Source organism: Drosophila mauritiana, chromosome 3L (assembly GCF_004382145.1).
Source record: "Drosophila mauritiana strain mau12 chromosome 3L, ASM438214v1, whole genome shotgun sequence".
Classification (NCBI taxonomy): domain Eukaryota; kingdom Metazoa; phylum Arthropoda; class Insecta; order Diptera; family Drosophilidae; genus Drosophila; species Drosophila mauritiana.
The window spans coordinates 1,543,586-1,565,962 of NC_046669.1; the positions used below are offsets into that span (position 1 = coordinate 1,543,586).

General features: G+C 47.9%; 7 protein-coding genes across 13 annotated transcripts; 3 read left to right on the plus strand and 4 right to left on the minus strand.

The window, feature by feature from the left end:
* The first annotated feature begins 123 nt into the window (after nt 1–123).
* LOC117139268 (ATP-binding cassette sub-family B member 7, mitochondrial) lies at nt 124–4,935 on the plus strand. Of its 2 annotated transcripts, none has more exons than XM_033301489.1 (6): nt 124–340; nt 2,145–2,271; nt 2,530–2,749; nt 2,810–2,964; nt 3,024–4,372; nt 4,448–4,935. In XM_033301489.1, exons 1-6 carry the CDS (start codon nt 224–226, stop codon nt 4,703–4,705), a joined length of 2,226 nt encoding a protein of 741 aa, XP_033157380.1. In that variant the 5' UTR covers nt 124–223; the 3' UTR covers nt 4,706–4,935. The 2 variants fall into 2 exon arrangements, with proteins under 2 accessions (XP_033157380.1, XP_033157381.1); XM_033301490.1 differs by having other exon boundaries at nt 2,626–2,749.
* LOC117139271 (SET domain-containing protein 4) lies at nt 248–2,117 on the plus strand. Its single transcript, XM_033301494.1, has 2 exons — nt 248–340; nt 571–2,117. Exon 2 carries the CDS (start codon nt 637–639, stop codon nt 1,975–1,977), a length of 1,341 nt encoding a protein of 446 aa, XP_033157385.1. The 5' UTR covers nt 248–340; nt 571–636; the 3' UTR covers nt 1,978–2,117.
* On the minus strand, nt 4,915–10,924 carry LOC117139269 (vitamin K-dependent gamma-carboxylase). The gene is made up of 4 exons (XM_033301492.1): nt 10,645–10,924; nt 6,793–7,396; nt 6,388–6,734; nt 4,915–6,320 (listed from the first exon to the last, which is right to left on the minus strand). Exons 2-4 carry the CDS (start codon nt 7,377–7,379, stop codon nt 5,236–5,238), a joined length of 2,019 nt encoding a protein of 672 aa, XP_033157383.1. The 5' UTR covers nt 7,380–7,396; nt 10,645–10,924; the 3' UTR covers nt 4,915–5,235.
* Nucleotides 7,810–10,063, minus strand: LOC117139273. The gene has a single exon (XM_033301497.1). The coding sequence runs from the start codon at nt 9,637–9,639 to the stop codon at nt 8,896–8,898; it is 744 nt and encodes a 247-aa protein (XP_033157388.1). The 5' UTR covers nt 9,640–10,063; the 3' UTR covers nt 7,810–8,895.
* A 1,730-nt stretch (nt 10,925–12,654) lies between the features above and the next one.
* On the minus strand, nt 12,655–19,306 carry LOC117140552 (vesicle-associated membrane protein 2). Of its 5 annotated transcripts, none has more exons than XR_004459429.1 (8): nt 19,226–19,302; nt 18,338–18,773; nt 17,476–17,548; nt 17,073–17,223; nt 16,840–16,998; nt 16,725–16,776; nt 15,269–15,366; nt 13,948–14,034 (listed from the first exon to the last, which is right to left on the minus strand). XR_004459429.1 is itself a non-coding variant. In XM_033303548.1 (7 exons), exons 3-7 carry the CDS (start codon nt 17,502–17,504, stop codon nt 13,865–13,867), a joined length of 561 nt encoding a protein of 186 aa, XP_033159439.1. In that variant the 5' UTR covers nt 17,505–17,548; nt 18,338–18,773; nt 19,226–19,301; the 3' UTR covers nt 12,655–13,864. The 5 variants fall into 5 exon arrangements, 1 of the variants encoding a protein (XP_033159439.1); XR_004459426.1 differs by lacking the exon at nt 15,269–15,366 and adding an exon at nt 14,632–15,075 and having other exon boundaries at nt 13,952–14,034; nt 19,226–19,306; XR_004459427.1 differs by lacking the exon at nt 15,269–15,366 and adding an exon at nt 14,632–15,075 and having other exon boundaries at nt 13,952–14,034; nt 18,338–18,776; nt 19,226–19,288.
* A 126-nt stretch (nt 19,307–19,432) lies between these two features.
* Nucleotides 19,433–20,728, minus strand: LOC117141299 (methyltransferase-like protein). Of its 2 annotated transcripts, none has more exons than XM_033304678.1 (2): nt 20,534–20,728; nt 19,433–20,346 (listed from the first exon to the last, which is right to left on the minus strand). In XM_033304678.1, exons 1-2 carry the CDS (start codon nt 20,626–20,628, stop codon nt 19,533–19,535), a joined length of 909 nt encoding a protein of 302 aa, XP_033160569.1. In that variant the 5' UTR covers nt 20,629–20,728; the 3' UTR covers nt 19,433–19,532. The 2 variants fall into 2 exon arrangements, with proteins under 2 accessions (XP_033160569.1, XP_033160568.1); XM_033304677.1 differs by having other exon boundaries at nt 20,401–20,714.
* A 436-nt stretch (nt 20,729–21,164) lies between these two features.
* LOC117142120 (protein big brother) lies at nt 21,165–22,289 on the plus strand. The gene has a single exon (XM_033306015.1). It carries the CDS (start codon nt 21,459–21,461, stop codon nt 22,098–22,100), a length of 642 nt encoding a protein of 213 aa, XP_033161906.1. The 5' UTR covers nt 21,165–21,458; the 3' UTR covers nt 22,101–22,289.
* Nucleotides 22,290–22,377: the final 88 nt, after the last annotated feature.

Below are 22,377 nucleotides of genomic sequence, written 5' to 3' on the forward strand. Positions count from 1 at the left end.
ATGCTCTGACAGTTGATGCATATTCCAAAATCCTAAAAATATAAGCATTTTTTTTATTTTAAATGGAACTGGTTCAGGCGACTGTTACTTGGCGTGCCATTCACAGCGATACGGCAACCCCAAACAGCTGACGCTGCCATGCGAATGCTGATATCGTAGCAAAAACACAGGGACGGTGCGAAAGAAGAGGGACTTTATTTTGTTTTCGCCTGGCAATTGAGTAATGGCCGGACTCCTTCACCTGACCAAGCAGTGCAGCATCCACCTACCCGCCCACTTGGGACGCGCGAAATGCTACACACTCGCTAAGGGACCGGGAACACACGTGCAGGCAAGAGTGGTGAGTGCGCGGCTTCTAGACCCATTTCAAGGCCACCTGCCAGACTATCTAGACTAGATTACGATTTCGTAATTACGCGTAAATGCGCAATGAATTGGCGGTTTAATTGAGTGGGGCCAGCAAGCGATCGGCGGGGAAAGCAGTCTGCGTGTGCGTTGTTTTGGTCCTTCTCCACTTCTATCCGATCAATCCTGAATTAATGCTCCACGCTATGGCTTATTTCGTTGCAGCAAGCATAGAGTTAGACCAAAACAGCGCACACACAGACTTGGAGGCTCGATCGGGTATTGGGGACAATGGGTCGTACGCAGCGTCGCCGGCATCAGAGGGCCAAGAAGTCTGACGAGGATTCGGGTTCCCTGCACGACCTCTACGTTCATCTGCACACCATTGGCTGGCAGAACCACACACACTTGTCTGCCCAATACTACGAACAGACAGGTCGAGGACTATGCTCTAAACAGGACAGCTTTTCCCCGGAGGATGAGTTAATTCGCCTGCCCGTTGCTTGTCTCATAAGCATAGCGACTCTAGAATCTGATGGGCCATTCAAAAGTGTCTTCAACGAGGAGTTATTTGACAAGGACTCCAGAATTTCCTTTCAGGCACTGATAGCCTGTTATATTTTGTACCACAAGCACCTGCAGGAGTGTTCGCTAGGGACTCACTCCTCTACTTACGCTGCATATTTGGACACCCTGCCCAGGTGCTACTCCACTCCGTATTTCTGCTCCATACCCGAGCTACAGTGTCTGCCAGAGTCCCTGCTAGAGCGGACCGTGGCCCAGAACCGTCAGATAAGAGGTTACTTTGAAATAATTAAGAACATTGTACACAACTGCGATTGCTGTGGGAAGAGCTACGGCCAGGAGATTTGGACACTCGCAGATTTTAAGTGGGCCTACTTCAGCGTGAACACCAGAAGCGTTCACCTTAGTTCCCGTTTTCTGAAAAAGCAGAGCAACTACTTTCAGCCCCTTATCAGTGGCGACACCAACTTGGCATTGGCTCCGTTCCTGGATCTTTTTAACCACTCAGATCAAGTGGACATCACAGCAGGGATTGAAGGTCCCGATTACGTCCTAACATTGAAATCTCTACCATTTTCGAAAACCAAACCATATGATCAATTGTTCATCAGCTACGGTGCTTTGCCCAACTTTAAGCTATTGACAGAATATGGCTTTTGGCTACGAGAAAATAAACACGATTACTTTGAAGTGTCCCTGCTGGACATTGAGCACATGATTAAGCACAACAAGGAGCTATCAACGCAAACCTTTCACCGGAACATATTTAAATTCATCAGGGAGCACAATCTGAACGATCAAATGTTCGTTCACATCGACGATGGATGCTCTCACAACCTAAGGGTGGTGCTGCACCTGATCTTCAAGCAGCAGGCCTACTTTCCCAACATCCTCAATCAGATTGCCTTTGGAGACGCCGAGCAGTTTCAGGACGTGCAGCCAGAGCTGTCGTACCTCGTAGAATACAAAATAAAGGAATACGAGATATTTGGTGGAGAGCTGGATAAGCTTCCCAAACTGACGGAAAGTGGTGCAGTAGCACGGTCTTACCTCCAAGAGTGTATCCGTTACCTCGTTGACTTTCAATCGGTGCATCTAGCTGCATAGAAGCTGTCTAGGCTGAGCTTAGAATTTACAACCAGGTTTTAATATCGAAATGAATAATAATAGTTATTAAAGAAGAACTACTTAAGTTTATATTGTTCGAGGCATTTACATTTTTGTAATAAATCACAGAAAACTTTAAACTTTATTTTGTAATTGACCCCTTTCAGCTGTACTCTTCGCTGACTAAGGTTGATGATAAGATCAGCAGCGATGCCAAGCGGAAGAAGATTACCCCGTTTACGCCCACGCCGGGCAGCAAGCTCCTGGGTGGAGTATTCGGCAAGAAGGCCAAAGGTAGGTGCCGTGGGGCAGCATCAGTTACCCAGTAAATAACCAATGCCCGACTACCCTGATTAATACAGCACCCCTGCAGATCCGCAGGCTTTTTATTTAGTACTAGCCTCTCACGCTTTTTTTATTGACTAACCAACCCAAAATTGATTTTGTTTTGTGGACCGAGTACGTGCGTCCGTTTGTTTCTTTGTTTGTTTGTGCGCTTGTTGTGTTGAGCGCCTGTCTGAATTTGGCTGCATCCAAGTGAATTCAATGCAGGTGGAGCCCCAGCAGCAGCAAAAACAACAACGCTACAGCGGCAGCGACCTTACCGCCCACAAGAACAGCAATCACGACTATGTCATGTTCATATAGGGGGCGGCAGCGATGGTGGCTCGGGATTGGGCAAGCTAGACGCGCCGGAGGTCACCTCCAAGGATATGCTGCGTGCCATGATGGCCTACATCTGGCCAAAGGAGGATCCACTGGTGCGAAAGCGGTAAGTTTATCTGACTATGCCTGAGAATACTTTAATATTTATTGTTTTCCAAATGGACAGGGTGGGTATTTCCCTGGGTCTATTGGCTGGCTCCAAGCTGCTGACCGTCTGTGTGCCCTTCTTGTTCAAAGGAGCCGTGGACACGATGACAACGTTGAACATGGATACTGCCCCGGATGCGGTCCTCTCCGCAGCCACCGCACTGATGTTGGGGTGTAGGTTTCTTAGCCTGAGTTCCCTATCATAATAGATCTTAACTGTCTATTTCCCGCAGATGGCATTGCTAGAGCCAGTGCGGCGGGCTTTAATGAGTTGCGGAATGCAGTGTTTGCCAAGGTGGCTCACCACTCGATCCGAAAGATCGCCAGCAACGTGTTCCTGCATCTGCACAACTTGGATCTGGCCTTCCACCTGAACAAACAAACTGGAGCACTGTCAAAGACCATCGATCGAGGATCGAGGGGCATTAACTTTGTGCTCTCCGCCATGGTCTTCAACATTGTGCCCACAATCTTTGAGCTGGCCCTCGTGTCCAGTATCCTGGGAGTGAAGTGTGGCCTGGCCTTCGCTGGTGTCAGCATGGGCTGCGTGGGCATATACGCCGCCTACACTCTGAGTGTGACCCAGTGGCGCACCCAGTTCCGTGTCTTCATGAACCAGGCGGAGAACGAGGCCGGCAACAAGGCCGTTGACTCACTGATCAACTACGAGACGGTGAAGTACTTCAACAACGAAAAGTACGAGGCGGGCTGCTACAACGAGGTGCTGAAGAAGTATGAGGCGGCCAGCTTGAAGACTAGTTCCAGTCTGGCACTGCTCAACTTTGGCCAGAACGCCATCTTTAGCAGCGCACTGAGTCTGATTATGGTACTGGCGGCTAAGGAGATTGCCCAGGGCAACATGACGGTGGGAGATTTGGTGATGGTCAACGCCCTGCTCTTCCAGCTCTCGATCCCCCTTGGTTTTCTGGGCAGTGTTTATCGCGAGGTTCGGCAGGCTTTGCTGGACATGCAGGCCATGTTCACGTTGATGAACGTGGACAGTAGCATTCAGACGGCCGCCAATGCCCAGCCCTTGTTTGTGGACACCACTAACTCATCCATTGAGTTCCGCAACGTAAACTTCGAGTACGAACCTGGCAAGCCCATTTTCCGAGACCTCAGTTTCACCATACCCGCCGGTAAAAACGTCGCCATTGTGGGCGGCTCTGGCTCAGGAAAATCGTCTATGGTGCGCCTTCTCTTCCGCTTCTTTGAGCCAAACTCTGGTAAAGTGTTGATCGGTGGCCAGGATATCAGCGCCGTGGACTTGGAGAGCCTGCGCAAGGTTATTGCTGTGGTGCCGCAGGATTCGGTGCTATTCCACAACACTATCGAGCACAATATCCACTACGGCAACCTGTCCAAGTCCCACGCGGAGGTACAGAATGCTGCCCGCATGGCTGATTTGCATGACTCCATCATGAGCTGGCCAGGACAGTACTCCACTCAGGTAGGCGAACGAGGATTAAAGTTATCTGGTGGCGAGAAGCAGCGCGTTGCCATCGCTAGGGCCATACTGAAGAATACCCCCATTCTGATCTTCGACGAGGCTACAAGCAGTCTGGACTCGATAACTGAACATGTGAGTGTTGGAATCGACTAAGTCAGAGGTATTATCTTGTACAAACTGACGGAATCGAATTTCTTCCCTTTGTAGAACATTCTGCAGGCTCTGACCCGCGCTACCTCAGGACGCACCAGCATTTGCATTGCCCACCGTCTCTCGACGGTCAAGGATGCGGACGAGATTCTGGTGCTCGAGAACGGACGTGTAGGTGAACGTGGCACCCACTCGGAGCTGCTGAGGCAGAATGGCCTGTATGCCCGCCTCTGGGAGACGCAGACGCAGCAGTTCGACCCGAGCCGGGAGATCAATGAGGAGGTGGGAGCGAAGGAGACGCGGGGCGTGGCGTAGACGAGGCTCCTAGCCTATGTATGTGTTTGTTATTATGTTATAACCATCCCCTTCGTTTGGCACTCCCTAGCCACTAAATTCAACGTAGAATCCTCCTGGCCCGGAGATTCGCTATTCATAGGCTTAAAGTATCATTGTGACGTTTGTAAATACAGCTGTAGATATGCGATAAGAGAAATTGGACGGGATGTGGTACAATATGGAACATTTATTATCAGTTTTATCACCCATACATTCGGTTATATCGCTCTGTTCCGGCTTCCAAGGTTTTGTTTCGAGATTCGATTAATTTGAGCGTATCGTTATGTAAATGCAAAATAATGTGATATTATTAAATGCATTTATTTCATTGATATAGACAAAACCAAGAGGATTTGTGTAGATACTTCGAATCGGACCTTCATTTCTTCAATATAAATTGTTATCCTCTTATTTATAGGCAATATAGGTTTTCATTGTGATTGAACAGATTTTATATCGAATCTAGATAGGGCTAAAACCGAAATAGAGCCGATGGTTAGCCTTCTCCTTCAATCTCCCCCCTTTACGGCCTGCGGAATGGGCACATCGTAGAGCAAGTACATTAGGCAGTTGCCAATGTGGCCCAAAAACTGCTCGTAGTTGGTAACCCTATGCTGGAACTCCTGCCACAGCGGCAGGACAGACCGCTCCTCGATCTCAGGCTGTTCTATCGTGATGCCCTGCTCCAGCATCGTTTTGTTGGTGTATGTGAACAGATACGAAGCCGGCTTCTGGCCAATGGTGGTGACCAAGTGGGTGATGTTGCTCTCCAGACCGATGCTCTTGCCGGCTGTCAGGAAATAGGCCTCCGGATCCCGCTCGTTCCTGTACCGAACGTTTCCCTCGAGAATGGTCAGCGTGCAGTTGATGAGGTCCGGCGAGATGAAGTTCGTCAGAGTAAGTCCCGGGAAATCCGCCACGAAAATGACATCGGAGTAGTTGTTCCAGGCCAGCACCTCAGTCTCAATGGTGCGCAGCTTGGGCCGCATGTGGTTCAGCTCGTTCAGCAGTGGCAGCGACCAGGAGGTGCTCTCAAAGGGGGACCACTTGGCGCGGAGAAGATCCTCGCGTGGATCAAAGGAACGTTGCTGGAAGCGTCCGTTCATTGAGCACCAGATGTCGAAGTAGATGGAAATGTTCTTCCCAATATCTGGCTGTTTCTCTCGTATATTCTCCTCGATGCACCTGGCGTACTGCACTGCCATGTCGGCGTACTTCGTCCAGCGATCGTACTCCGTGAAGGCGTATGGATTCAGGTTGTGCACTTGGCGGCTCTCGTTGTCCACCACCTGAATGGATGTCTGCAGCGTGTCGTAGGAGTGCACCATCATGTCCCAGGAGTAACCGTACAGCCCATTCGTCCAATTGTTATAGCCTTTGGTGATGAAGTGTGAGTAGGGCAGGAAGAGTTGCAGTCCACAGTAGGCGAGAATGAGACCTGTGCGCAGTCTGGCCAGGATTCCCGGCTTGGAAAGCTCTTCCTCTGGATCTTTTGGATGGACGAGCCGTATTTTAGACCAGTTGCCTAGCCTCCTCGGCCAGTCGGAGCTGAAGAAGAGCGGCACTTCGGCCAGGCAAACCCAGGGAAACATGCCTGATGGGTAAGCAAAGTTACATAAATATAGATTTGTAGGATTATAAATAGTTAACAGGACACTTACCTATTACAAACAGTCGGGAGTTCATTAGGTGAAAGCTGAGCATGAAAGGAGTGACCAGTAGGCGCGTTTTCTCCAGAGTCATGAAAAAAGCAATGGACACGTCGAAGAAGGCGGTGAACCAATGCACGATGAGCAGGTCTATCAGCTCCGGATCAATCACTTGCCGGAACGGGGCAAAGACCCAGTGGTGGCTCAGATTCGACATCGCGTATCCCGATAGCCACTCCAGCGAGAATTTCTTCAGACCTGCGTACATGTACAGGACGAAGAACTGGAATTTGATTAAGAAGTAGTTCCAGTAGGGAATACAGCGACTCTTTCGGGGATTCAGCCAGCTGTCCAGGGAGCTGAAAGGTGGAAACAGCTTGTTTATTTTGAAATAGGGAATTAAAAAGGCATTCAGACCAGTAGGACTCCGCCTGGGTGAAGAGCAGCAATGTTCCCACCAGACCGAATAGATAGCTGTGGTTATTCCACGTCGGCTTGTCCAGCAGAAAGATGTACCAGTAGGGTATCAGGAAGGCCAGGCAGCTGGTCCTGAACCGATAGCCCAGCATGATGCCCCAGGCGCCCAGCCACATGCACAGATAGACGCAGCCCATCAGCGGATAGGCCATTGCCCGCATCCCGTTGAACAGTGGAAAGTGGCAGTGGAGCGGCTCCTGAAACCGCACGTCCAGCTGGCCGCCACCTCGCTCCTCCGCAATGTCAATCAGCATGGCTGCTCCGTAGAGCAGGCGAAAGATGCCCAGGGCGGCTCCATCTACGGGTCTGTGTAGCCAGCTGGTAAAGTGGGCCAGGCTGGTGAAGTTGCTCAGATCGTGACCAAGGCAATCCCGAAAGAATTGGTTTAGGGGAGGGAAGGACTTCTTGGCACTCTTGTGATTTACATCTGTGCGGGATTCTTCCGACGACCTAGGTGTATCTTTTTGCGGAGTAGGGTCCTCTGTTGCACTGGGTTTCGTGGGCAGCTTTCGCTTGGAGTTGGCCATTCTGCTGAATCTTGAATCTGTAAAGAAAGCGAAAGAACACGTCCTTTGCAAGTAGAGTAAACGTAACCTTGATAGCTGCCCATAGATGACCCAAAGATCAATCCGCTCCATTCGTGTTTGGTATTTAAGTTTTGTAGAATTTATTGAAAAAGTTGACATAAATACATGCATGCATATTGTTGTATACTAAATATATAATATATGTGTTTTACATTTCGTTTGCTGACTCTTGCGTAAATATCTACGGTTCTGTTCGGATCGCTGGCGTGGAGCCCACGGAAAATATTGCTGTCGGATCAGTGTAAAAAAATAGATCAATTACGAAATGTACATCCATTATACTCGGTCAGTGAGTTATTATTGCAACGGATTTGCCCAGCTTCGTTTCCTCTAGTTTCGTCTCTAGTCCTGTCCGTGTGGAACGTGTGTGGTAACTGTGGTAACTGCCATCCGGGCCGGACATCCCAACTGGGAGCGCCGGCCGTCGAAAACGCAAATGCATATATACTTCGATCTGAATCTGAATGGGTCTAGCTGCTGGCCAGTGTCCTGTGCAGTGGTTCGCAAAATGTCCAAACGTCTTTGGGAACAGGAACAAGCTTTGAAAATGCCTCAAACTACATACATATACGAATACAATATAAGCTGTCGTCTGCTTGAATATAGGTTTTGATATTGGTTACGGTTAAGTACTTAATGTGATAGGTAGTCGCACACGCGTCTTAGTAGAATCTCCGTCGGCCTGGTCGATCCGCAGGATCCCCAGACCCCGGAAGTCAGTTGGAAAATGAAGATGAAGGGGGAACCTCGGTGCCTGGGTTGAATCGTTGAATGGTTATATGGTAAATGGTTTAAATACGCGCCTGAATAACCGCTTTCGGTATGTGTGTGTGTGTGTCTCTTTAAGTACGTTTAGTTGGTTTGCTTAGTTTTCTCGTTTTGTTTTCGGTTTAGTTTAATTTAAGTACGACAGTAATGCATAAATGACTAATATTTTTTGCTTCACATCTATTTTACTTGTGAGTTTGCCATTAAAATACTTTTGGTTTTCTTTATCGATTTCATTTCGTTATTTACGCAACGCTAAAACATTTTAAAATGCATTTTCAAAGTTAATTCAATAAATATGCTCTTGGTTTTCCATTAGATAGGTTCTGTAAGCTTTTAAAGATCTAGACAATGTTTTCGAGTGTCGAAAATTAGCATACAATGGGGGCACATAGTTGCTCCTCCGTCTGCTGCTCCATCAATCAGCCCAAGTCGGCGCACTCGGGGAATCCGCGGTGTGCTGCAGTCCGTATAGCAACCCTTGTTTGCCAGGCCGCGATGCAGTTCCTCCTCTTCCTCCTCCTCCTGCTGCTGCTCGTAATCATTCATCCGCTCCCTGCGCAGGCGCACTCTCTCCCTTGGGTACCTGCTCTCCAGCTGCTCATCCTCTCCATCCTGCTCAGCCTGTCCTGTGCTCCTGCTTCACCCTCGCCCGGTCACCGCTCTCCCGGCTGCCGGGCCCGTCCCTCTAGAGGCGATTCTGGTTGAGCTGCGAGCGCGGAGTGAAGGGACTGACCATCACGCCGCTGGGCCAGATGGCCTCGTTGAAGAGCTCGTTGAAGCGGTAGTCCGGAATGGAGATCTTGAACTTGCAGTACGACAACTGCGACAGGTTGGCATCGTTCTTCACCAGCTTGGTGCACTTGACCAGGTTCTTGTTGATCTTCAGCTCCTCGGCCAGGTGATCGATCACGTCCTCCTCGCTGGTGTTCGTGGCGAACTTGCCCACCTGCACCCAGCGCCCGTAGTCGCAGACCACCTGCAGTCGGTCGGAGTTGCAATTGTTCCCTACCACGATGAGGTTGTTCTGCTGCGGATGCTTCTTGCCGTCCAGTCCGCCACCCAGGCCACCGCCACCCACGCCGGCGGCCGAGGCGCCCAATGCCTGAAGCGGCTGGTTGCCAAACTGGAAGTACTGCTGGTACATACGGCCCTGGATCTGGTTGACCCCGTTGCACACCTTATTGACCTTTTCCTCGATGGTGTGCAGCTTGGCCGCGAAGGCGCGCGGCGACTGGTTCTTGCACTCGTCGCAGTGGAAGGATATCATCGGGTTCTTCTGGACCGCCTCGAAGACCGCGTCGTCGATGTTGACGCACGTGCGGTGGAACCTCCTCCGGCAGTCCTCAGCGCTGCACCCGATGCTCGTGGCGGCCGCCTCCTTGGCGGCGATCGATTTTTTGCACTTTGGGCAGTTGTTGTTGTCGGCCATGGTGACTTTGGTTGGTTGATTGGTTGGTTGGCTGGTTAGTTGGTTGGTGACTATCGATTCCGATTCTGAATCCGAACCCGAGTCTGATTCAAGCAGGCGGAAAAAGAGAATTCGAACTTTCAGGAAAAACACACGCACACTGTGGAGTCACACAGTGGGTATATACACTACGGCCACAGCAACAACGGCAACAACAGCAGCAGCAGCAATAACAACAAGCGAGAAATTCGAGCGAAAGTCGTCTCCTCTCCGCTCCACCCTCTCTCACTCTTCTTCCTGTGTCTGCGTCCGTGTGTGTGTGTGGCGAGTGCTGTGTGTGTGTGTGCGGGAAGAGTGCTGAAATCGGGAAAGAGAAAACACGCAGACGACCGAAAGTTGACAACCGCACGCTCCGAAGTTTGCAGACTGACTGTGCGCGAGCCGCCGATTGCGCTTCCGAATTCGAGACCAGGTCCGATTCGGATTCGGAATAGAAGTCGGAATCGGATACACTCGGCACACCGTGCAATCCCAACACCACATGCAACCCCCGATAAAGCTGGCACGCCAGGGGTGGCTTTAACCACTATTCTCGCCATATGATTGACCAGCCGCCGACCCGACTGGCAACCAGTATTGTTCTCGCCAGCACCCACCCCCAGTGCCACTCGATTGGGGCTCCTCTGCACGACAGTGTTGGAAATAGGGGTAAATGCAGTATGCTGCACTGTGTTCAGTGGAAGGATAAAAACACCGTTACACCAGTGATTTTAAGGTTATATGTTTTTTTGACTATATTTCTATATTTAATTGGCCTGATTGATGAAACATAAAATAATCTTGGACATTATAGGATCTGATATTATATATTATATATGATAGATTGTCCTTGAATGTGGAATTAGAATTCCAAAATAATACTACATTCACTTTAAATACTACCATGCGTTTAGGCAAGGTTTTAGTAAACTTTCAAATAGCAATAACTTTACTTATAGTACAAATCGTACGAAGAGCACTACTTACTTTGCGTTGTTATGGCCAATTAAAGCGGAAATGGGGTCAGCTTCATATACAAGTCGTTATAACAAATCCCCGGCTTACAGTCACTTCTGCTCCGCTCACAATCGCTTTTCAAGGCAATTAATCAAATTCACACCCGTAATTTGCTGCACTTGGGGCAGTAATGGGGGCCGTTATCCTGCTCCCTACTGCGCGCCACCCGCCGAGTGCAACTGGCAACAGTTGGCCGTTTCCCGGATGAACTCTCACCTGCGGACACAGCGACTGGGAAAAGGGAATCGCGAGCAACACAGTCCGCCAACTGAGGCTGTGCGCACGAGCTGCGTGGTATTTATACGCCACTCTGCTCCACTCGGAGATGTGTCCCTTCTGCTTTTCCTTTCCCTAATCCTTGGTGTCGCAGAGGGGATGATGGCCAAGTGATGTTGGCGGAAGCGGGGGTGTTTGCGCATGTCCTTGCCGGGAAATGGCAACGAAGTTGATAACAATAAACAAGTGAATTTCCGTTGACTGCGAGTTGCGACCTCAGAGTTACCAGGAATGCAGCGACTTACAATTATGAATTTTCCAATTCCATTTTTAATATGTAAGCAAACATAAAGTTACATACGAGTAGAACTCTTAATTTAATTCTATAAAATTTGTAGAGCACCAACTGATTGAATAGAAACCAATATACCCCTGGGAAATAGTTGGGAGGTGTGAGAATGGCCGGAAAATGCAAATAAAATTTGCAGGTGCTGAGGCAGCAGCTGTTATTGTTTGCCATCCGCCGCCAGGATTTGCCTGGCGGACACCTGCGGTAATTGGGTTTCATTAAGTGCTGGTTGCCGGGCGGCTTTGGCCCTGTTCCGTCGCAGGGGCCACCGATTCCTTTGTGGAGCCTTGTTAGCGCCGCTCCAATTCCGCGTCGCCTGCATTGTCAATAGATTTTAATCAGGTGTGGCAAGTGAGTGTGTGTGCTGAACAGGCGCCTGGTGCTCCACCACTTGTCTGACTTAAGCGTAGGCTCCCCACCGCAGACGGGTTTCTATTTTCATTACCCTGTTTGCACGCTGTCTGCGCCCCAATTGGTATTTATGTATGCAGCCCAAGTGCGCAGTTTAGTGCCCTGGATAGTATGCTACACTTTTTGTGCGCTCCTATTTTTAGGCAGCGCATCCTTTGTCGCCCAATTTGGGAGTTAATCTGGTTCACGAGCTTGGAGAACATGTCAGCGCTGGGAAATTTCCACATAATTAATATTTCAGTTGTTGTTTTGATTCAACTACCCACCTACTTCAATCAATATGCTTACCCAACTTTAGAAAACACTTTGGCTTTGTTTTTATTTATTTATTTAAATAATTATGTATTTTCGGGGTGCAATTAATCATTAAATTAATTAGTAATATTATTGTTTATATACGGTTCATATATATATACTCTCATTAGCCGTCTGTTGCTTTCGGGGATTCCTATAGAGTTTTTCTTTGTTTTGTGTGTCCCCGTCTTGGTAGACGGGAATTACTGCGGAATTACTCCGCCGCCCAAAGGACTCCGGAAAATCGCAATGCGATGCCGGGAGCTCCAGTGGGCTCTCCGTACTCAGGGGCTTCATGGGTGTTTCTGTGTATACAATTGTTTTCTTTTCGGGTCTGCTTAAAATCCAAACAAAAATCGAAACTCTTCTAAACATTTGTCATTGGTTATTACATACATATATTGATTTATATCTGTTAATGGTTATATGCATGTGAAGTGCCTGGGTGAGTTGAGATGGACATTGAACGAGATTGATTCTAATAAGCTTTAAGGGCGACATATTGTACACGCTACGAATATTGCTAAAAATACCTGCATTCGGATTTGGAATTGGATTTCGATTCGTTTTCCCCATTAATCTTTGGTTTTTCTCTAGTTAATTTCGATTTTGTTCGTGCCCCAATGTGTTGGTTGGCAGGCAAAGCACTTTGGGCAGGCGCTTGTAGAATCAATTAGTTAATACATTAAACGTAGTGTTATGCACGCAGTATCTTCGGAACAAGTTGGGTACAATATGTGCTGAGAGCTGTGGCTCTCTGAATCTGAATCGGATTCTGATCCTGAATCTGATTCCGATCCTGATTATCGGTTGTGATGGGGGCAATGGTTTCGGGTGGAGTGTGTGAGATCTAGATATCATATCGTTACATACACGTACATATATATGCTCTAAGTACCGCCTCGTCTATTACTCGTAACATTGAAATATACAAACATATATGTATGCCTCGTCGAGCTAACTAAGTCCTGTGGATAACCAACGTATTTTGTGTCTAGCGCTTAATTTAATCGTTGAACTGTCTGGATTCCGCTTTCAATCGAACCCTTCGAGCTATTCTCAAACACAACAGTAATGATAGCGCACGTAAACAAAACGCAGCAAATGAATCGCTTGTATATTTTCACTAGACTTTGGGTTTATCAGCTTTTGCTGCTGGCTTCATTTGTTTGTTTGTTTTTTTTCCAGCCGACTTCGCTTGCTGTTTTTGTATAAGTAAACTTGCTTGAAAACATTTAACTGCGTTTTCTCTGGCGGCCCGTCGATTCAAATTAATCTTTTTGGATTATACATTTCGAATATCATATTTGCGTAACTTTACTTAGGAACAAAGCTTAGATTTCATTTCTTTGGTTTCGCGTCTGTTCCGAAATAGTTATGATTCTGTTTGTTTTGTCTAGTCGATTTGCTAAGGAAACTGAGTTCAAAGAGCTGCGAACATCGGGAAGCGACCGCCTGTCCTCCTGCTTCCACTGGCGCTCCTTGTTGCCAGTGCAGCGCAGAGATGCTAGTTCCGTATAGTAGTACAGGTAGTACAGGGTAGTGGTTGGAGTCACTCGTAATATTCAAGTTCCATATATTTGTATTTGTATTTAGATTGTATTTATATTTATAATTATATATACCGTTTTATGCATGAAATAATGTAACCATAAACAAATTAGCAACAACTTCAAATTGTCCGGAGCGTCTGCATTAGATTTAGTATTAATATTATGACGTAAGTTACTTAAAACCTCTCACACCAACTCGTGCACATCGTCTAAGTGGAAATTATTATTGAGTTTTCATTGCAATTCTCGAGATTTTCTAGTTTAACTGAGTTTTCCTTTCTTGGTTTTCTTTTGTCTTCTCTGCTTTGTTTTCGTCCGCTGGAGGAGCACACTAATCGAGAAACTTTCGTCCTGGCAGCGGGACTGCTTACACGCCGCCGTGGTCGCCAGCTCCTGCTCCGTCTCCTGCTCCTGCCCCATCCACCAGCGATGACTGTCCTCCGGCTGGCTGCTGCGGAGGCGGCGGCGGTGGCTGCATGTACTGTGGGGGGTACTGGTACTGTGGCGGCTGCTCCCCGCCTATGAGTCCAAGTTTATCTGTTTCAAAGTGAAGCAAGAATTAGTAGGGCACGACATGGGATGGCTCTTTGCGCTCTTTAGCCAATCTCAGACAACGATACACGAGTATACGCCAAAAATATTACACTTCAAGGCTTAAAAGCTCACTCATGACGGAATATAGCAAGTGGACATGGGATTTGGACGGTGGGTGGGGGCGGACAGCAGGGACAACTGCATCGAACAGGTATGGATATATATATACATATATATATTTATGTACACTCAGGCAGTCACTGGAAGCTGTCTTCCTTTGAGCCTCCCGAAGAGAAGTCCTCTCGCTTTTGGTGCAATAAACTTAGGCCAATTCCAAAACACATACAACATTGAATTGTAAAAATCAAATAATAAGGCACTAATCACACATAGACATCGATTAACTCACATACATGCGGCTAAAGCTGGCGGTAAACGATGAGACACCGCTTACAGCCAGCCGAAATAATATAAAACCAAGGGAACTGCGGAAACGGAAGTGGGAGCACGAACGGAAACGGAAGTAAGAAGAAGCGCAGGTGTCAAATTACTGGGTATGATTATTTGCATTGATATGTTGCCGTTTTTTCGTTTGCTTACAGTGTATCGGATTAGATCGATTTTATCAATGGTACAAAGAAAGTGTGAAATGTTTTCTTTTCGATTTTGATTAATTTTGACTATGGTTCTACGGATGCGTCTTGGTGGTTAATCGATGGCTGATTAGTTTGGTTGGTTGGTTGGTTGGTTGGTTGAATGTTGGTTTTCAAGAGAGATCGTGAGCGTTCTATTGTCCAGTCGCCACTTCATCCGACGGACTCTGTGGGTGGTCGGTCAATTTCTCGGCCAATGGTTTCTCGAGTGTCGGTGGTTCAGATTTTAGATTTTGTGTATGGTGGTGTGGTTGTAGTTGTTGTTCTTGTTGTTGTAGTAGTTGTGGTGGTGGTGGTGGTGCTGAATCAGGTGCAGTTGCCGATGCCGGAGCCACCTGCTGCTGCAAGGCAGGAGGCTGCGGAGCAGCATTATCATCCGACATGTACGGTTCTACGAGAAATTTTTCGGTGAGTTCATGTTGTTGTTTAATTCAAATCGATTTGTTTCAAGCGAGCAGATAAACAATAAAGTAAAAATATAGATACGGTTTCGAGTGATGTAAAACAAAGGATTTATCAACGGGTGCACCTAGCAATAAACGTGGCGTATGAGTAATAAATAAAAGATTGCTCTCGCTGTTTACCTCACACACAAAGTGTTATATTGGGTAAATTGATTTGCTTATGGTTAATAAAATTGTACAAAGCTGAAGCTTTCTGTGTATTTATTCTTCGTCTTTCTCTGTAATGGTTCAAAAATATGGTTCGGTGTTGAGAGTGTGTCAAATCAAGGTGAAAACATTTAAAGAACTTAGGTAAATCAAGTAGAATGGCAGTACTTTATGCTTTTGCTGTGGTTCAGTGGCACAAGAAAGGCTGGCTTTTCCAATCCGAAGGCCGTTGCGCTTGCGTGGAGGCTTAGTAACGAGTAACGAGTTGCGTGGTGGCTTAGTATCGAGTAACGAGTTTCGAGAAGGGACTACTTTTACTGGGAAGTGGGTTCGAGTTTTGTATTTTACACAGGACATGGCACAGTCGTGTGTCTGTGGCTGTGGTGCTGTTGCCAATATCAGAACGAAACAAACGAAAAACGGATACGGATACGGTTAACGAAACACTGAACAAACCACAAACTTTACGATTACGGCTTACGGGAGTTAGAACTAGCTAGCTAGAACGTAAGGTCCTACGGATAAGGCTAACGGGCACCATCGAGTATCGGTCCACCTCCACCAGGTCGGCTTCTGGCCGGGATCCCTCCATCGTCGTCCAGACCCTCAGCCGCAACCCACATGGACGGAGCTGGCGGATCCGATACTCGGCGTGATCTCAACTGGATTACTGGTGGTTAGGCAACGGAACGAAACGAAACAACACAGGACACGACTTTCAGTGGGCATCAAATGAAATCTTTACCGAACCTGTGCGTATGCTCGTATGGAACCAGATGATGTTGGGCTTGGGCATACATGGTACAATACAAATACTCGCATATGTATGCCACTTAGCATTTAGTTATTGTTCTAGTGGTGGCTGAAGCGCATGACATGATATGATCGATCGATCTATAGTTATGGGAATTTCGCAAGGCATCTAGGTCGAATCGGTTGAGCGAACGGTCAGTTGGACTGTGAGTTCGCAGCTCTACTCATAGCAGTTGTGAATGAGTTGAACTTGGTTTCGGTTTTGGTTTCGATTTGGATTTCGATTGGTTCTTATTGGGTTGATTGATTGGCTTTTGATTTGGTTTCGATTTGCATTGCATTGCGGCTAAGAACTAGTTTCTTACGGATTAGATAGTTAGCAATCTACATAAAGTTACCTAGAGAAAAAAAGTGGCGGAATTAAGAACGCAATTTAGATTCGGTGTGTAGATAAACGAAAGCGATTCGGGCCACCGAAATCAGCGCTAAATAAAGGCGAACTCAAAAGACAAACACAACTGGGTAACTGGGTGATCTTGAAAGTATCTTCGGTTCTGTGTGTGCGTGGTGAGTCCAGTGGTGTGGTGTGGTGTGGCGTGGGTCAGGGTCAGTTTCTCTGGGGTATGTGTGTCCCAGAAATGAGTGCACCAAGTTCGCCCAGGATCTGTCAACTTACTTGCAATGATGCCCACGACAACAAGGCCAATCACGCCCATGATGATCATCATCTGTGCAGAGAAAACTAGGTTTGAAGTTCGGTCCCACAAGGTAACTGCCACCGTCGCACTTACCTTCAAGTTCTGGAGCCAGAATTTCCTCTTGAGCTTGCCCGCCTGCTGCTCGAACTGCGAGGCACCCTGCTGCAAGGCATCGGCACGGTCGTCCAGCTCCGACAGCTTGCTGTCGCGCTCCAGCACCTTCTCCACGTTCGTGCGCATGATGTCCACGACCTGGTCGGGGATTCAGGGATGCGGTGGTTAATGGAATGGCTGATCTGTGATCGACTTTCAGTCCCGGAACTCACCTCATCGACCTGCGCCTGCGTCTGCTGCAGACGCTTCTGTGCCGCAATCTGCTGCGGATTGTGTGGTCCGCCCACAATCTCGCCATCGCCGCCCTCTCCGGCCGGGGCTCCGGCATTGGGTGGTGCATCGCCAGCTGGTGCAGCGTCCGCCCTGCGGAGGAGGTCGTCATTAGTCATCGGAAGCGAGAACCAGAATAGCTCGGGCCAAGACTAATCAACTCCCAACGGGGGCTCTCGCATTAAATACAGTACTTAGATTACACAAAGAGTGGGTGTGGGTGGGTGGTTACGAACGACTATGGTTTCTAGCTTTAATCGAAACATCTCCAAGATACGTGTGGGCTACGGACAGTGCTGGAGTATAGTTCTAGCCAGCTACCCTTTAACTTGGGGACACACTTACTGTTCCTTGTTCTTGTCTTTCTTGCCCATCTCAGACCCCCAAAAACTTTGACCTTTAACTCGGCTTCTGGGCTCTGCGGGGCCAAACGAAGGGAAATTGTTAATTTTAAATAAAATAAATTTAATAGTTGAAGCTACTTATGCTGGACTAGTTTGTATGGTTTCTAAGTGATGCATAAGTGATACATATTTTTTAGTGGCACAAACAATAGAGTATCAAAGTATTATCCATAATCATAGATTTATTGGTTATTGTTGTTGGCAAAATGTTTTCATCGAACCGTATTTTCCTTTCCCACGACAAAGAAAAGGAAATCAATATCTGACCCCAACCCCTACGACCGGCGACAATTGGTTTTTCTACCTACGTGGAGGGAATATTTTTGGATTTCTCAACTTTCCCCGGCTTTTATTTATAAGCAAAATCCATTTTATATGGAATCACAGAGCAGTATCAACAACTTGTATGTGTGTATAAGACGAGCTTTTCTTTTGATCATGACACATATCTTTTGTTTGGTTTATAGGTGAAACTTAGTTTGCATGTCCTGACTCACGGGTGCGAATCGTGTTTTTATTGATTTTGCGGTGTGAGAGACTTGGCCATGTGATGCCACAACGTCATCGCCAAGTGAATCATGCCTAGTGAACCGAAATGGCAGCTGCAGCTGGCCCGTGTTCCTTTTACGGATTTTACGTGCGCGAGCACTTGGACAAATGACAAATGAAATGAGCGACCCATGCTGCGTATACTTAATGCGGCTATCAAACGAGCATTCCCTCTGTGACCGCGAATAGCAAGGCGGGGAATCGAAACCCCCATTCCCCGCCGGAAAACAAATCAATAACGTCCATCCACTTACATGGCTCTGGTGGCTGTGTGGTTGCTTCTGTGGTTGGCTGGTGGTGCTCTGGTGGCCTCAGCGAATTCGGCTGGCGATGATTAGGATGAAGGTACTCTATGCACTGTGCACTTGGCCTCTTTCACTGTCTTCCACTGGCGCAGGTCGGGATGTGGGATGGTCAGTGGGCGGTGGTGGCGTTGGTGGTGGTGTAGGTGGTGGGTGGTGGTGCAGCTGAACTCTGTTTCGTTGTTTTTGTTCTAGAGGGTTGCGCTCTCAGTGCCGCCTCTCACTCTCTCTCTGTCGCTCTTCCGCCAGAGCTTTTTCGCCCCGTCGTCAATGAAAATTCACTCCACTCCACGGGGGGATTGGCTGGATCTGGATGATGTGTATGTGTGCGGGTAACACTTGCCACGACAGCCTTTCGCAGGAATTTTCTGGCTCAGCGCTGGAACTGCTGCTGAATAGAGTGCGAAAATAGTTGCAACTATTTTTAGTACATCGGTTAATGCTTGAAATGGGCTGCTATGGAATTCTAATAGGGACGTAAGAGACTATTTGGGTGGCAGCAACACGCCCAGCCAAGAGGCATGGCCTTCCTCATTTCCGTTGCATACCCCCAGGGACACCTAAGCTGTCTTCAAACTGCAAAACGTTTTAAAAATAATTTCAAGTGCCCAACTGGGCAACGTGGGCTCAGTAAGAAAAATCAATGAAATTCTGCACGACAAGGGTTTTCGCTGACTATGGTTGACATTTCGCTTGATCTTCGCATTCCTAATCAATCCGTTTTAGCACTCTTGATCAGAATCACTTTACTTTTGCTCGGGCAGCTTCAGTTTACAAAAACCAGGCTTAAATAATATTTTAGGAATTTTTTTACGCAGCACAAGGAAAATTTTCACTTACGACGTTTTTGGCCAACTGCGAAAACTTGCAGCTTTCCTAACTGTTATGTGTATTTGAGGAAAAAGCTGCCTGGATGGCCAGCAGCGAATGGTGTTCCAGCGAGAAGCTTTTCCTTAGCGATTCACAAGTGCCGATTGCCAAGGGGTGGAAAATTTGAAAACATGCCGGGCTTTCCATCAAGGAAAAGTAATGCTCAAATATTACATATGAAGTTTGAAATTTGTATTTCCAAATATATAGTTTATATAATTATATCAATTGATTTAAACATGGTTTAAAATGCACAGAACTAGTCGTCTTAATTGATCTAAAGCGGTTTCCTGAACTTTGTCTGAATCCACACGCGGTACATCTTCAAGCCGCGACAGCGATTAACTTGCAGTCTTCGGTCCACAATGAGCTGCTCCTCCTGCAGCCCCGCTTGAGTCATCATACCCCGCAGTTCTTCCTCGGTGAAGAAGTACACCATTGTGCCGTCGCCTCTCACGTAAAAGTTGTCCTCCATACACTTGCCGCTCTTGAAGCGCAGCTGTGCCAGGTCGTATCGTCCGTAGTCGCGGAAGAGGAGCAAGCCCCCGGGACGCAGGTAGCGATAGCAATTGTCCAATACCCGCTGCATTTTCTTTGGCTCAATTGCGGACAGCACAAAAATCATCACAATAATGTCCTGTGAGTTTTCCTCGAAAGGCACCTGCCAATGATCCAGCGTGGCATCCATGACAAACACCTCGCAGCGCTTGTCGTCGAACTGCCGTTGGCTTCGCAGGATTTCAATGGCCCGGACGGAGAAGTCGCATCCGAAAACCTTGAGCTGCGCTTCAGAGTTGTACTGTAGAAGGGGTAAAATTGTGTTTCCTACTCCACAGCCCAGTTCGAAAATGCTGCGAGGTTGCAGTTTCGCCGTATCCGTCTCCAGAGGAGCTAGTTCGGGGAACTCTGTGAACAGCCAGTGGCGATCCTTGAAGAAGCGGTTGTCGTGAATGCCGTAGAAGGAGTCCCAAAACTTGGGGGCGTCTGTCTGAAATCGCTCCTTCTGCTCTGTTTCCATCTTTGAGGACGAGTTTTTGGCTACAGCCGCCTGCGCGGCCAGTTCCTGCTCCTCATCCCATTGCACGTGGTCCCTGTGAATCCAGGTTTAGAAGGATTTTCATGAGTACTGAACTGCAGATAAGTACCAGGCGTTAAACTCGAACACCTCTCGCGCGTCGGTGAGCACCCGGCTGCCCGCTCCCGACGGTTTTTTACGCTGGCGAGTGTGTTCCCAACTTTTGCTGGCCAATCTGCGAAGGATTTGCCACCCATATTTACCAAGCATTGTGCTTGAAGACGTCGTCAGCATCCGTGAGCAGGCGGGTTCCGAACTGCGGTCGCTTCTCGTTCTCCGCGGCGGGGTTGTCACTCATGTCGGTCAGGAATGACGGTATATATCACCACCTGATGGTGCGATCCAAATTATATATTTTTGTAAACACGCGGCCAGTGTGGCCGTGCACCGATCCAATGAAGTTAAACCGTTAGTATTTTCGAAGCGGTACTCATCCGAGCGGGAAATCGGATGTACCCGTTATAGCTGTTTTTTCCAAAAGCAATTGTGAAATATTTGTTCTATGTGTGTTCAGTTTGTGGTGCGTTGAGTACGCATCGGGTTTTTAATCGAAACCCCTTAGAGAAAAGAGAAAAATAAAGTTGAAAATGTAATAGTGCTGCCAGACCATCAAAAAGTAAGCGCACGGCTTATTTTAGGGATGTGCTCGTGACTCATGGTTAAAAAACATGAAATAAAAACTGGTAAATTAAATATGAAATCAGTTGGTAAGTAAAATAAATATGAATTACATATATCCATAATTCGAATGAATAATAATAATAATAAGTTTTTCGTGCTCGTGCCGTGCTTTTGCTCCCATCGCTACGTTTTGACTACTCCACTATTTCCCAGTGGCAACGCCGCGTCAGTTGGTATATCAAAACCGCAAACCAACCTTTTTGTTGTATTGTGCGTTGTTTTTTGCGACGGAGGCGAGAAATTTAAACAATTAGAATTCAGAGTGCTAGATACAAGCGCTTATTGTGTATACGTAGAAGGCTCGTCGAAGGAGCTACCAAAAGAAACCCATTCAGGGTACCCAGTTCAAGGGATTATTGCGTTCACGCAGCGGTCTGCAGAAGGACCCATAGAAACATACCCCATTCAGCGTTCCATCGAGCGGACGATTCGCGAACATCCGTTAAAATGATGAACGAGGCGGCTCTTGCCAACATGATACCCTACGACACCATCGGATTGTACGAACAGCCCAAGCCGCGCTTCATCTTCAAGATGCCTCGTGTGGTCCCGGACCAGAAGTCCAAGTTCGAGAGCGACGAACTTTTCCGGAGGCTCAGTCGGGAGAGCGAGGTTCGGTACACGGGCTACCGGGAGCGAAGCATCGAGGAGCGGCAGGTGCGCTTCATGAACGGATGTCGCGAAGGACACACGGAGGCCAGCTTCGTGGCCTCGGGCACCAATCTGCAGCTGGTGTTCAACGCCAACCAGAACCCGTACCTGCACGACAAGGAGTGCGACTTTGACAAGGAGCACGGCAAGGTGCACATCAAGTCCTACTTTATAATGAACGGGGTTTGTGTCCGGTTCCGTGGATGGATAGACCTGGAACGACTGGACGGAGTGGGCTGTCTGGAGTATGACGAGCGGCGCGCCATGCACGAGGACGCCATTCTGCGGGATCAGATCGATCGCTACAACCAGCGACTGCGTGAGTTCGAGGACACTAAGCGCGCCTACCGTGACAATCGACAGGACGAGATGGAGGCGGTGCGAAGGGGCGTGGCCTCCGGAGGCATTGGCGTCGGCGCCAGCATGTGGCGTCGTTAGTTGGACCTGTGGGCGGCTCCTGGGCCGTCCCATCCGCAGCTGCCTCCCCAGCAGCAGCAGACGCATCACCAGCAGTTAGAGACTCAATTCGCGAATACTCAATATTTCATGGACAACTGAGAATGCTCCGAACCCTTTAAGAGGGCCTTCACTTGCGAGATTTCAATACGATTACGCTCGAATAATTATGCTCCTAGATTAGTGTTAGAGGTAATGCTTACATCACGTATGCTTTTATGGTATTATACTTACAACTTAGTGTGGAATTAGTGTCGTA